The 12,684-nt window shown below is 45.3% G+C and overlaps 1 protein-coding gene across 14 annotated transcripts in view; it reads right to left on the reverse strand.

The window, feature by feature from the left end:
• Nucleotides 1–12,684, reverse strand: part of AGBL4 (AGBL carboxypeptidase 4) — a 1,406,556-nt gene that overhangs the window by 212,310 nt on the left and 1,181,562 nt on the right. The window contains exons 11-12 of one of the 14 annotated variants that reach the window (XR_013338939.1): nt 8,989–9,233; nt 6,717–6,770 (exon numbers count right to left, since the gene is read on the reverse strand). The exons of 12 other annotated variants lie outside the window; for them this stretch is intronic. Coding sequence is in view for 1 of the 2 variants with exons in the window: in XM_077779720.1 (XP_077635846.1) it covers nt 6,613–6,770 (158 nt within the window). In the remaining variant the exon portion in view is untranslated. Of the gene's footprint in view, nt 1–6,593; nt 6,771–8,988; nt 9,234–12,684 lie in introns of those variants that run through there. One more of the 14 variants, XM_077779720.1, reaches the window with a different exon arrangement.

Raw genomic sequence — 12,684 nt, forward strand, 5'->3', positions numbered from 1 at the left:
GAGCGGCGGGGGTGGGGGGGGTGGGGATGGACCAACACACAGCCACTCTCATCCTGGAGGTGGAGCTGAGATGCCACATCTCAGAGCCCTTCCACGATTGCACTAGCAGGAGTTCTAGCTACAGAATAACCCAGCTTAGAGAAGGCTAACTGGGGAGGCAAAGAGGGCCTTTAGTGGAGGCCCATATGGCTTTTTCCTTTTCACTGAACTAAACATTATTATTGATAATTTGGCTAGGACACAAAAGATCATATTTATATACTATAAAACTGGGAGAAAGGACCTATCATAGAATCAAATGCCAAAAGGATTTCAAATACCCAAATGCATGCACAGACAATTCACCTGGACAGGAGTTGAAAAAGTATATCTTTATAGAAAATGAATTCACCACGCTTCTTTAAAAATTCCAAAAACACATGCATGTCTACCCTGCCTGAGACACGGCTGAACCTTTTGGAAAGCAATATAAAAACACATGGAAAGGACTCTAAAATGTTCTTGCCCTTTAACCCAATTAGCTCATCCTGGGGATTTAAGAAACAAACAACCATAAACGATCATGGCAGCATTATGTCTAACGGCAAGACACTAGAGACAACGAAATGCACATAAGAGATAAGAAGGTAATCAGGGCCTAATACCGGAAAGGGCATTAAAATGGTTATTATGCAAATGGGGCCGCAGAGGGGGAAATGTTTGCCACATGATGTTAGAGGCACAAGGCAGGGTCATGGGAAGCTGGCCAACCATCAGGGACAAAAAGACGCTGCCCATGGAAAGACAGGAGGGGCTCCCAGGAGCCATGCGCAGTTGGGCTTGGTTCTCGGGATTATGGCTGGATTTTCTTTTTTGGCTTTGGCTTTGGCTTTCCTCAAATTCTGTTTTGTATTTGAAACACAAATGGAAAGAAGATCTCAACCAGCTGGAATGTTGGGCTGAAACCAGTAAGATGAAATAGAAGAGGGATAAACGCAAAGTCCTGTATTTCATTTAAGAAATATATTTAAGAACACACACTTGAATGAGGGGCGGTGGTGGTGATAAAGAGCTGCTAAAAGGAAAAAGAGAAAGAAGAAGGGAACAAAAAGAAGCACTTTACTGAAGCCCTGAACTAGGAAGGCAGGGACTGTGGGCCTGCCGTGGCGGCAGGCCAGTATGATCACCATAACAACTGCAAAATAGATACGGTGGCTGGGGCTGGGGGACATGATGCACTTGACCAATTTCTTCTATGCTAATCAATAGTGAAATCAGGAGCTGAATTTGGTGGGAGTTTCTCTGGCTTCAAGACCTACGTTCCTCTTACAACACAGCGAACTAAAGGGACAAGCATTGTGTTAGCCAAGAAGAGAACACAGAAGAAAGTTTGGTGACCGTTAACTCAACATGAGACAATTCTATCATGGAAAATGCTAATTCAGGGTCAGGCCACATTCATAGAGGTGTGCTGGCATAAGAGGTAATAACCTGCTCTAATTAGTGCCACTCAGACCCTTCCTAAAATACCTGTCCAGTCTTAAACCCTTACCCTTTAGGGACACAACCATAAATGAGCAATCTGGATGGTCAGGGGTCTTAGGATTAGGGAACTGATATTGAATGCCTAGCTGCTTTACTCACATTATCTTACATAGCTCTTGTTATAGGTAGGGATTATGTTCCCATTTTAAAAATGAGAAAACTGAAGTTAAGAGACGTTATGCACTTGTTCAAGGTCAGATAGTAGAAAGTGATGGTCAGGATTCAAACACAGTGATAAGTCCAGAAGCCCCACTCTGTCCCGTGTAGCCTCCCTCACGTGACAAACAGTAAAATAGAATTTGAACTACTTATTAGTTGGTGAAGAGACAGGATTGTTACCTTCAATTCTGCAAAGGGCTATGAGGAGAAGTGTTGTGTGTGACTTCAGAGGAGAGAATTGAATGACCTTAGAAGTCTCAGGGAAGTAGATTTTTAGCTCAGCAGAAGAACATCTCAGTGACAGCAATAATTGGGTAAGAGGCTGACTCCCCCATGCCTGGAGGTATTCAAGCATGGTCAAGAGAGGCATTTGCTTATAGTGGGCAGGAGATCTTGGTGGAGGACCTTGAGGTTCACTTTTGACCCAGAGGTTCTATGAGCCTATGAAGCTACTTGGCACAAACTGATCAATCCCTTCAAAAGAAGTGATGAAAATATCTGTTGATCTCTTTGCAGATATAAAAGAAATTATATGCCCAAGTAAAAAATGTATATACACATTTGTCCAGAGAAGACTAAACACAGAAAAAATGAAATAGATTCTGCTGGAAATGCTTACACAGGTTAAGCTTTTATTTTTTGAAAACAACAAACCAAACTCTGGCGAGATGTGCAATCTTAGAAATTATCAAAGGAAATATAATGAGGTACTAGTTTTCACCTACTAAGTTGGCAAAATAATTTAAAACACAGTCACACTCATTATATGTAACAAGAATGATTAAAAAAAAAAAAAAGTCATTCCTTTTGACCCAGGTAAAATGACCTTAAGAAAATGAGAGAAAATATAAAGGGAAAAATGTGCACATGAAAATCTTCCCGAGTTCTATTTATAAATAACCTAAAAATTCAAGGAAGGGCAAATGGGCCCCTGGGTGGTGGGCCAGAAGCTGGGGCTTTTCTGCGAGGGGAGACAGGGGCCCAGCTGGTGTGCAAAGGAAAATGCCATGAACAAGGAGCACTGTGGGAAAAGCACAAGCTGTCTGGAAGGCCAAAGGCAGGTATGAAAGCCAAGGTCACTGTGTAAGAGGTCAGAGCAAGTTGGAGACTGGACTGTGGCACACTCAGGGGAGGACTTGAAAGGGTGTGGGGAGAGAAGAGGAGAGAATGTCAGCTCTAACCTTGCTGGCCCTTTATCTTCTCTGGCTTGGCGCTTTAATTACATTCAGTACTAATAGCAACACCACAATGGGATGTTATTTCCTCCATTTGCCAGTGAAGAAGCTGATGTTCAGAAAGATGACTATGTAACTCATGTCAAGTGAGGTAGTAAGTGCTAGAGTTGGCAACTGAACTCGAACGCATTGACTTCTAGACTCAGGCTCTCCCTCCTGCCCTAGATGTACTGATTTGTGCAGTAGGGGCCTCTCAGGAGCTGGCACCCCTCCTCCTTGGCCCCACAGCACAGCAGATGGCTTCCTCAACTATAGCTTGATGTCTGTCCGCTTGGTGGATGTTGGAACTGATGGTTAAGTTTCCTAGAGCAACAGGGAAACATGATCCAATGGAAAGGGAAGGATGCAAACCCGAGCACATGCTCTGGTCCCAGGTGTGTAGAATACAGTCTCACAGCCTTGAGAAAGAGACTACAAAAGACCCATTGCAATGCTTAGAGGAGTGCAATTGTAGAATGTTTTCCCTATTTTTCAAAAAATTTCTATGAAGTAGTTTTTATTTCTTTATAATTACAAAAGAAAGTCATAATTTAGAAATGCATCCAAGAAATCCATGGGTGCATAATGGTCACTAATATCATTCCTCAGCTAGAAAATAAAAACAGGCCACATCTTTCAGTGTCATCTGGTGACAGGGAACTTGTTGCCAAGATTTCTGAAGACAGTGCCCAAACCTTATCAATTCAGGCTCTGCCAGTTGAGTCCTGACTGTCCTGTCCTACATGACTTACTCGCCTGTCACGGGAATCAAAAGAATGAACCTAAGTGCAAAGTGAGGGGATGCTCACTGGTGCTGAAACTGAAAGTCACCTTCTGCCTCATGTCCAGCTAACCAGCACTCAGCAAACATGAGAGGGATCTAGACAACCTTTTAGGGCAGGTCCTCAGTTATTTAAAAGGATATTTATTCTCAGTTGGAAATATCATCAGGCACTTTAAAAGGAACATGTCTTTTTACTTTGGAAACACTTTTGTTCCTTGGTTAAATCAAGTCTTTTTTTTTCTAGTTACTTCTACTAGATTAGTATTATTCAAGAGTGGTACTCGTGTTCAAATACGTGTCCCTAGCCCTATCCCAAGCTTCTTGACTCAAGCTCATTAAGCCATGACCCAGAAGTCTATATTTTAAACACCTCAGCATATTCTTAATATTGGACACATTTGGGAAACTCTCTACTACACAAAGTGAATTTGAGTTTTGTGTATGTATTTAATGGAATAAAACTCTGCATCCTTTTAAATAGTACTATAGTTCCTTCAAATGGCTTGAATTAATGAGACCAATTACTTTCCATTGATTTACTTAGGTTGGGTCTCTCTAAATATACACTGAAATTACATAACCAGAGTCAAAGCCCAGACCATAACATCCCACTCATCTTACAGGGAAGAGGTAAAAGGGTGGATTTTGTACAGATCCAGATTCTGGTCCAGCTCCACTGCTGACAAATCTGAGACTTTGGCCAACATGTTATTTAATCTTCTCTGAGCCTGTTTCTTCATTTGTGTGGGTATAGGAATTATGGCCTTGCTTGTCTGACAGTAACAGGGCACTGAGTGCTCAAGAGGGGCTCAAAACCATTTCAGCTTAACTCGGCTGTGCACCTTTCCAGATTCCCCATCAGAATTGGCTTTTATGTCCTTTCTCGTCACATCCCACTTCTGGTTTTATTCTGCCTTATAAGCTAAAAGTAACTAACATCTTTGTGGCTCTTTGAGGTTTTTGGAGGCCTTTTTTCCAGATGTTACCTGGCATCCTCTCGACAACTAACCTGAGTTAGGGATCATGATCTCTCCTTTAAAGAAACGAGCCCCAGAGAGGTTAAATGACTTTGCCAGAAGTGGCAAAGTCAGGATCTGAACTCAGATCCCAGAATCTTTCATTACTGTTCTGTCCCTAATGTGTGCATCATACATTACACAAAGCACTCAATCTCTCATAGCGTTTTTAAATATGTATTTCTATGACTACTTCCCCCACTAAATTAAAAGCACCTATAAAGCAGGTACCACATTGTAATGGTCTTTGAAGGGAAATAGTTTCCACGTGTCTATGTCTTCACCATTGTTAGGGAGAAAAGAGGATGAGCTCAAGAATAATGCATACTTTTTCCCAGTCCCTCATGCATCCTGCACTACTCATGTCCAAGCTGCCTCATGCCTTTGAAACGAACCCATCTTCATAACATGAATGTACTGAACACAACTAAGTGTAACAAACTTTACTCATGAGTTAAACTGTGTCACTTAGAAAAGTCCTGTTGTTGTTATTACTTAGTTATTCATATAGCCTGTGAGGTAAACATTATTTTCCTCATTATACCGATAAGGATCCTGAGAAGTTAAGTGATAAGTCCAAGATCACACTATGCTCATTTATGGAAAGTTGGGGGAATACCATACAAGGAAACTCATATGTACACATCCTATTAGCAAGCATACAATATTTCACATTATTACAAAGGGTTATTTTATTTACTAAAACAAAATTCCTCAAAGAGGCAGCCACTTCCCCTTCTTATCCCAGCGACCCTGACCTTTTGCTTAGAGACCACCAGAAAAACCAGGGGCTGAAGTTTTCCAACCAATGCCTAAAAGCCAATGACCAGAAATGAAGAAAATAACAATCGCCAACATTTATTGAACACTTTATATATAGATATATAATTCTTATAGCAAGTCTGCAAGGTAGATATTATCTCCTTTTTAAGGAACAGAAAATGGAAACTCAAGAGGTTAGGTTAAGCCCAAAGCAAGCAGGGGAGCCAGGATTGGAAGCCAGGTGCTCAGCCCCAAACCCTTGCCATTTCCAATACACCATGCTGACTTCACAGGCGTTACAGAAAGTGCAGATCAACAGGAAGATCGAATGTGGTTTGCCAGATTGTGCACCAGGCACCTTAGAGAATCAGTTACTGAAGGAGATAAAAATTATGTAACTCGAAAGATCATTTTAGATATAAAAGGATAAACGAACTGACGCAAGGTGACACTGCCCCCTACTTCCTGAAGGTAACGCTGAGCCGCATCTCACTTTACCGCCCCCTACACCCTTTCACAGAGATTGATTCAATTTATCAAGGAAGTTGGATCTCAGATCATCTTGAGTGAGAGAGGCGTCTGGTCCTAAGATCTGTCCCTTGAAGTAAGAGAAAGTAATTTGCTTTCGAGACGGCCCTTCAGATCTGCAGATCTGCAACCACACCCCTTATGAATTTTCTTGCTTTCAGCCTGAGTGTTCCACCTCTCAAAGGACACTGGTCACCTCCACTGTACACTTAGTATCCTTAAATAAATGAGGATAATGATTGTCTACATCAAAGAGTTAATGAAGCTTTATTATAGAACAAAATAGAGGAACAGAGATAGAAGTCCTTGAATGGTAAAAATATTAGTTCAAATTCTCAGTCAAGTGATAGGAAACTCAGAGACACTTTATCCCCCTCCAGAAAGACAGTGCTTCCCCATCCCCAGAATGACACTGGCGCCAGGCTGCTGCCTGAGTCTCAGCAAATCCATTTGACTTCTTTGGAATGGGAAGTCCAAGTTCAGGGCAAGCCGATGACCCTGGAAACCTGCTGGCTCCCTGCCCACATGCCACCATGCACGGTGGGGTCTCATCTGGACGGCACCATTGCCCGCAAATCACAAGCCACGCAAGGAAAACGATAAGGCTTTATGAAAAATCCAAAGTTTATTGCAAATTGTATTTTGCTTCCCTTCGTTCTTCATTTTTACAGGATTTATTGATATCCATGATTTTTTCACAGATGTACTTGTTGACTTTGGAGAGTCTCTGTGCAATTTCAGTTTCATCCACAGTTTCTTGTGCTATTCTGTCGTACAAACACTCTAGACAGGGGAAAGGAACAAGACGGCCAAGGATTAATGGCGAATTAATGGTGAATAATGTGCTCCCTTAAGGGGAGCACAAAGAAAATGTACCTCCTGACATACTTCCCAAATACAAATTCACGTATCTGGCACCGCGGTATGTTTAAGTTTTCAATACAAATATACTTAGGAAAAAGTAGCTATATACTGTAAGTTTTCACTTTAAAAACAATGATACAATAGCCATGTGCCCACTACCCATCTTAATAAACACTATTGGGCCCTCTGAAGCCCCTGGATACCCCTCCCCATCCCATCCTCTCCTCACCCTTCCCGGATGGAAGCACTCTCCTGGATTTTTTCTTTTCTTTCCTTTTTGTGTTATCACATATGTATACATTCTTAAATAATATATTGCTTACTCTTCCCTGTTTTTTAACTTTTTTACAGGTATATCCATATCTTATGTATCTTTCAGACTTTCTGCTTTTCACTCAACATTACATAAGTTTCGTGATTTACTCAAGTTGAAGTGTGTGGCTGCAGGTCATTCATTTTCACGGATGGGTAGTATTCTCTGGAGTGGACTGTTCCACAGTTTGCTGATCCATTTTATTGTCAACGGATACTTCGATTACTTCCAGTGTTTTGCAATCACAAACACCTTGGTGCATGTCTCGTGGGGTACACATGCAGGAAATCCTCCAGTGAGGGCCCATCTGTGGAACTGCTGAACGCTAGGGTGTGTGCATACTCCACTTTACTAGGTGATGTCTAGTAAATTGTTTTCCAAGGCGGTTGTGCTGCCCGGCACTCCTAACAGTAGTGTATGCAAGTACTGGTTGGCCCGTATCTTCAAAAGCACTTGACATTGTCAGGTTATTAAGGTTGTGACAGCCCGGTGGGTGTGAAGTAGGATCTCAACGTGGTGATTACTAATGAGGCTGAGGACGGTCACTCTTACCGTGTCTGACATTTGCTGTGATGAAACAGAGAGAGAGCCCCAAAGAAGGTCCCACAGGAGCCTGACTTCTGCCCACTTCCTAGCCTGGGCACTTGAGGCAAACCATTGCCCTAGATTCCTCACCTCATTACCAAGAACAACAAACCCCAGGTTATCTTTAAGGCTACCACGAAGCATGTGAGATAAACATTTTGCAAGCCTCTTTAAATCTTAAAGAACATTACACCTGTAAGGAGTTGTTACAATTATTTTATGTACATACGACTGTCCACTCTCAGGGCCTAGCACAGTGCTGGCAGAGGGGCAAGATTCAGTAAATACATGTTAAGTGAACAAATGAATACTTGTTCAGGGAAACTCCAGAGGTCATAAAAATTCTGGACATAAGGGGACTAGGGGGGTGCATGGAGAATGTACCAGTGGGATATATAATCATGGGCAAGAATTTTAACTTCTTTGAACCTGCGCGTCCTCACCTATAAAACAGGAATGAAGTCCTACTCTAAGGAGTTGCTATGGAGGATAAACAAAATCTTGTCTACCAGGCCAGCCCACAGCAGGTAATCCTGCTGGAGGTGCGGCACATCAGCACTCGATGGGCCCATGGGGACTAACACGTGGCATATGGGAAAGTAGAGGCCTGGAGAAAGTTCAGGCAGGGTCCACTGCACCTTCCCCAGCACCGAGCTCTTCCTGGGCGTGCAGCCAGCCTACCTCCAGTGCCAGCCATGCTGCAGGTGCACGTGCTATGGGTGTCCCGTATCCCAGGCACCCTCCCCTCCCCACGGAGAAGAGTTTGCACGGAGAAGCTTTTAAAAGCTTTTGGTTGACCTCCACTACTTCCTGACTACTCCCAAGCTGCTTATCTCCACTTCATCTTGTCTTGGCCTTTCCACAGGGACGGAGACAGGAAGGTTGGAGGCCCCGTCTCTCTTCAGTCCTGCCTTCTGCTTGGTCACCCTGCAATTCTCTCCTGCTCCAAGCTATCCCACAAATCAGTGTCTTTGATCATCTCTTCCCCGATTACCCTGGCTCCAACCTGCAGCTGCCTAAATCCTATTCATCCTTCCAGATTCAGCATCCCTAGGACCTACCAGATCACACTGGGAGACCCCACTCTGCTGATAGCTTCTGCACTCCCACACTTGCCTGGCTCTCTGTCTCAAAACACTGCTCACGGTCTAATAAAACTGTGAGCAGTGTCTCCGCTACAGATGGGAGTGCATGGACATTCTGTCTTCAGCCCTGAGCCAGGAGGAAGAAGATACTCACGGTGACTTTGCTGGAACCTGAACCAAGTGAGGGAGACAACTTGTGCTGAGAACTGTTTCGAAGGTCAGGAGTTCGAATCTGGCTCTTGCCCTAGTTGCTGTGCAACCTCTAAGTGGGAACCCGTCTGGGCCTCAGTTTTACCATCTGTGAAAGTAGGATGGCAAACCACATCCAAACATGATCCAAGGAGATTCTTCCAGCGCTAAGTCTTTAGCTGTCTGGAAGGTAGTAGGGTGGTAAAGAGGCTGAGGAGAGAGAAGGGGAGAGAAGGAGAGTGGGTGTGATAGCCCTTGGAGCCCTGGCAGGGGTCACAGAAGAGGCAGGAAGAAAAAGGGGCAAATGGAGGAGGGTTTTCCAAGAGGCCTCCCCAGAATGCCAAGCGTGCCTGTGTCCTGGGGGCAAGAGCGCTGAGCGGCCCCTGAGGTTGATTAAGAGGCTTTGTTAGACTCTAGGTATTAATCACCTGCATTTGCCGGGAATGTCTCCCTCTGCGAGGGAGCATTTGAGATTATTGCTTAATTAACAAGGTTTATAACAGCGCTAATGTGTCCTATTAAAAAAGTTATAAAAATTAACCAGAACTCAATGCTGTGGTTCATTTAGGAAACTCAGACATTCTGTAAAAGGTCATTTGACCTTAATAAGGTTTAACTGTCATTCTGGAGCTCATCATTAAAGCGAGACTCTCCTACGGCCCTCCTGCTCTGCTCTCTGCGTTTGCAGGTGGTACCAGCGCTCACCATCCGACTGCCACCCAGTCAGGAATGACTTTAAAATCAAAGAGATGAGAAAATCCTCATGAGAAAGGGCTGTCAGCAAATGTGACTAAGTGTGGTAAAAGTGAAATAAACACAAGTAATCTCAGTCCACAGATCGCTTGCTTAGAAGGACCAGTCCAGTGCAGTCTGGAGGAACTCACATAGTTAGGCTAAAAATAGTGAGTTATGGTGGGATAGGAGACTGACTTCCAACCTGCCTGCTTGTAGTAAAGAAAAACCCAACGCTGCACTTCGTAAGACAAGAAACTTCTGGGACAAGGAAGTCTGAAAGCCTCGTCTGCTTCGCTCCAACATAACCAGTTGTATGGTCTTGGGCAAGTCACCTTCCTTCTCATCACCTGCATGGCAAGCACTTCTGGGCTCTCAAGCTTGCTACAGGACGCCCCTGGGGGGCAAAGATGCAGTAAAAAGAGACCAGAGGTGAGCATGAGGGGCTCTGGGATATACGACAGAAGTGTCCACCCACCCTGAGAAGTCAGGGAAGACTTCCTGGAGGAAGGTTCTCTTAAGCAGATTGGGTGGTTAGTAGCAGCTAGCCAGACAGAGCAGCCCGGGTGCAGGGTGGGTAATTGGTCCAGGCCCCAGGAATGGCATTTACAAACTCCCTGATGTTAGAGGGAACAAGCCTTGTTCAGAGAGTACAGTAGTTCATTAGGGCAAGAACTCTAGGGGAATACTGCTGAAAAATAAAGCTGCAGCGATGGCCAGGGGCCAGGCTATAAAGGTGCTTTCGTGACACGTTAAGAAGCTTACCTTTTAATAGTGGGCACCACGGGCTGGCTGTGATGGGCTGGTGGTGACAGGATCATGTCTGGTTTTTGAAAGATCGCTCTGGTTACATAATGGAGAGAGGAGTCTGGAAGCTGCCCGAGTCATGTAGGGGAGAAAGGATGGCCTACGATGGCCCAGTGGGGCAGGGAGAGGAGTGGGTGGTTTAAGACGCATTTGGAGACAGAAGAGACAGAACAAGGCACGTGGAGGAGTCAAGCATAGGCATCTTGGGGTCCCTGTTGGTGGTGTCCTTCACCAAGACAGGGGGTCCAGAAGGGGCAGAAGGCTGTGCGGAGAGGAAAAAGGAGAGAGCGGTGAGGGGTGCATCATGCCAGTGTCACGGGGGCACCCATGAGGAGACGGCCGGTGGGTGCCTGGATGTATGGCTTGGGAACACAGAGGTGTGGACTGAGCCAAGGATAGATTTGGGAACATTGTTCACTGATTCAGCAAATGTTTACTGAGCACTCACTACCTGCTAGCCCTGAACAAGATGCTCATAAAGCTTATATTCTAGTGGGCTTGGGGTGGGGGAGACAATTCCTAAGTAAACAAACAAGAAATGCTATGCAGAGACTTTATGTAGGGTGATGCTGATGAGACAGAGAGCAATGCCAAGGCTATGCAGTCGGGCCGCTGGGGAAGGCCTCTCTGGATGGCCTGAAGGAGGCGGGATTGCAGGGCAGAGGGAGGGCACTGCTGACAGTGGAAACAGGAAGGTGGTCGGAGGCCCCTGCGATTAGAGCACAGCGGGAAATGGGAAGCGAGGTGTGAGCAGAAGGCAGAGGGGTCCCCAGAGGCCAGGTCGCCAGGTGTGAGCCAGGACAGGGAGTGCGGATTTCAGCCTGGGCCCTGGGAACAGTGGGAAGTGAGATCAGCTGAGGAAAGCTTTGTGGAGAGAGGGGACACTCTGGGGACAGAGGACAGGGCAGCAGAAGAGGAGCCCCCAAGGGGGATGTGAAGCCAGGGAGGCAGGAGGCAGTCGAGCGTGCATTACTGAGGAAGTCCTCAGTAAAGGAGGAGTGAGGGGTCCCATCAGACAGTCTGGGGAGGAGGTGAAAAGCGTGGCCCGGATCGGGTAAGGCGGAAGTCCATGGGAAACTTGGCAAGAACAGACTAAGTAGAGGGTTAGGAGTGGACACCAGACAGCAGGTGCGTTATAAGTGACCACAGGCAGTGAGTGTAGACAACTACTTAAGGACCTGAATGTGAAAAGGAAAAGAGAAACATGGGAGCAGCCAGGTGGCTGAAGTGGCCTCCAGGGAGTGTCTTCATAAGAAACAAGTGGTCAAGGTCTCTTTAAATGATGCCGGGAAGGAAGTGGGAGTGCGAGAGCATAATTGGAGGAACAGGGTACTTAGGAAGGCAGGTGGGCTGGGATCCAGATGGAGAGAATGGCTGACCCCCAAAAAGAGAAGGGGACTCTTCTTCTGGGACATGAGGCAGAAGAACAGAGGGTATAGTTAGGTATGCGGTTCGAACCTGTGGGAGTTCCTTTTCTTTTCTCCATGAAGGAAGAGGCAAGGCCATCTTCCGGGAAACAGAGAGGTGTGGACTATCATGTTTGGCAAAGGAAGTTTAAAAAGGGCTTGGAGGGTGCCTGGGTGGCTCAGTCAGTTAAGCTTCTGACTTTGGCTCAGGTCATGATCTCACGGTTCGTGGGTTTGAGCCACGCGTCGNTGATCTCTCTCTCTCTCTCTCTCAGAAATAAATAAATAAATAAATTAAAAAAAGGGGGGGGCTTGGAAAATAGGGGAGTGGATCAGTGAGGGAGACCTGGGTTTGAAGAACATGAGAGTGTGATGNATCTCTCTCTCTCTCTCTCAGAAATAAATAAATAAAAATATTTAAAAAAGGGGGGACTTGGAAAATAGGGGAGTGGATCAGTGAGGGAGACCTGGGTTTGAAGAACATGAGAGTGTGATGGCCCAATGCCACACAGCTGAGAGGTCTTCTAGATTGTTTTATAGCACTGGGGGCCCGGTTAGCTGCATCTGAGTAGGGCTTAAGGAACATTCAAAATGTCTCTTTGGGGCACTGGGTAGCCAGGACAAAGACCACAATCCTGGCTTTATTGATGGAGACACCGAGCATGGGCTTGGTACTGGCGTTGTGCTAGGCTTGGGGAAACAAAAGTGAATATGGT

Source organism: Crocuta crocuta, unplaced genomic scaffold (assembly GCF_008692635.1).
Source record: "Crocuta crocuta isolate KB4526 unplaced genomic scaffold, BGI_CrCroc_1.0 scaffold168, whole genome shotgun sequence".
Lineage (NCBI taxonomy): Eukaryota > Metazoa > Chordata > Mammalia > Carnivora > Hyaenidae > Crocuta > Crocuta crocuta.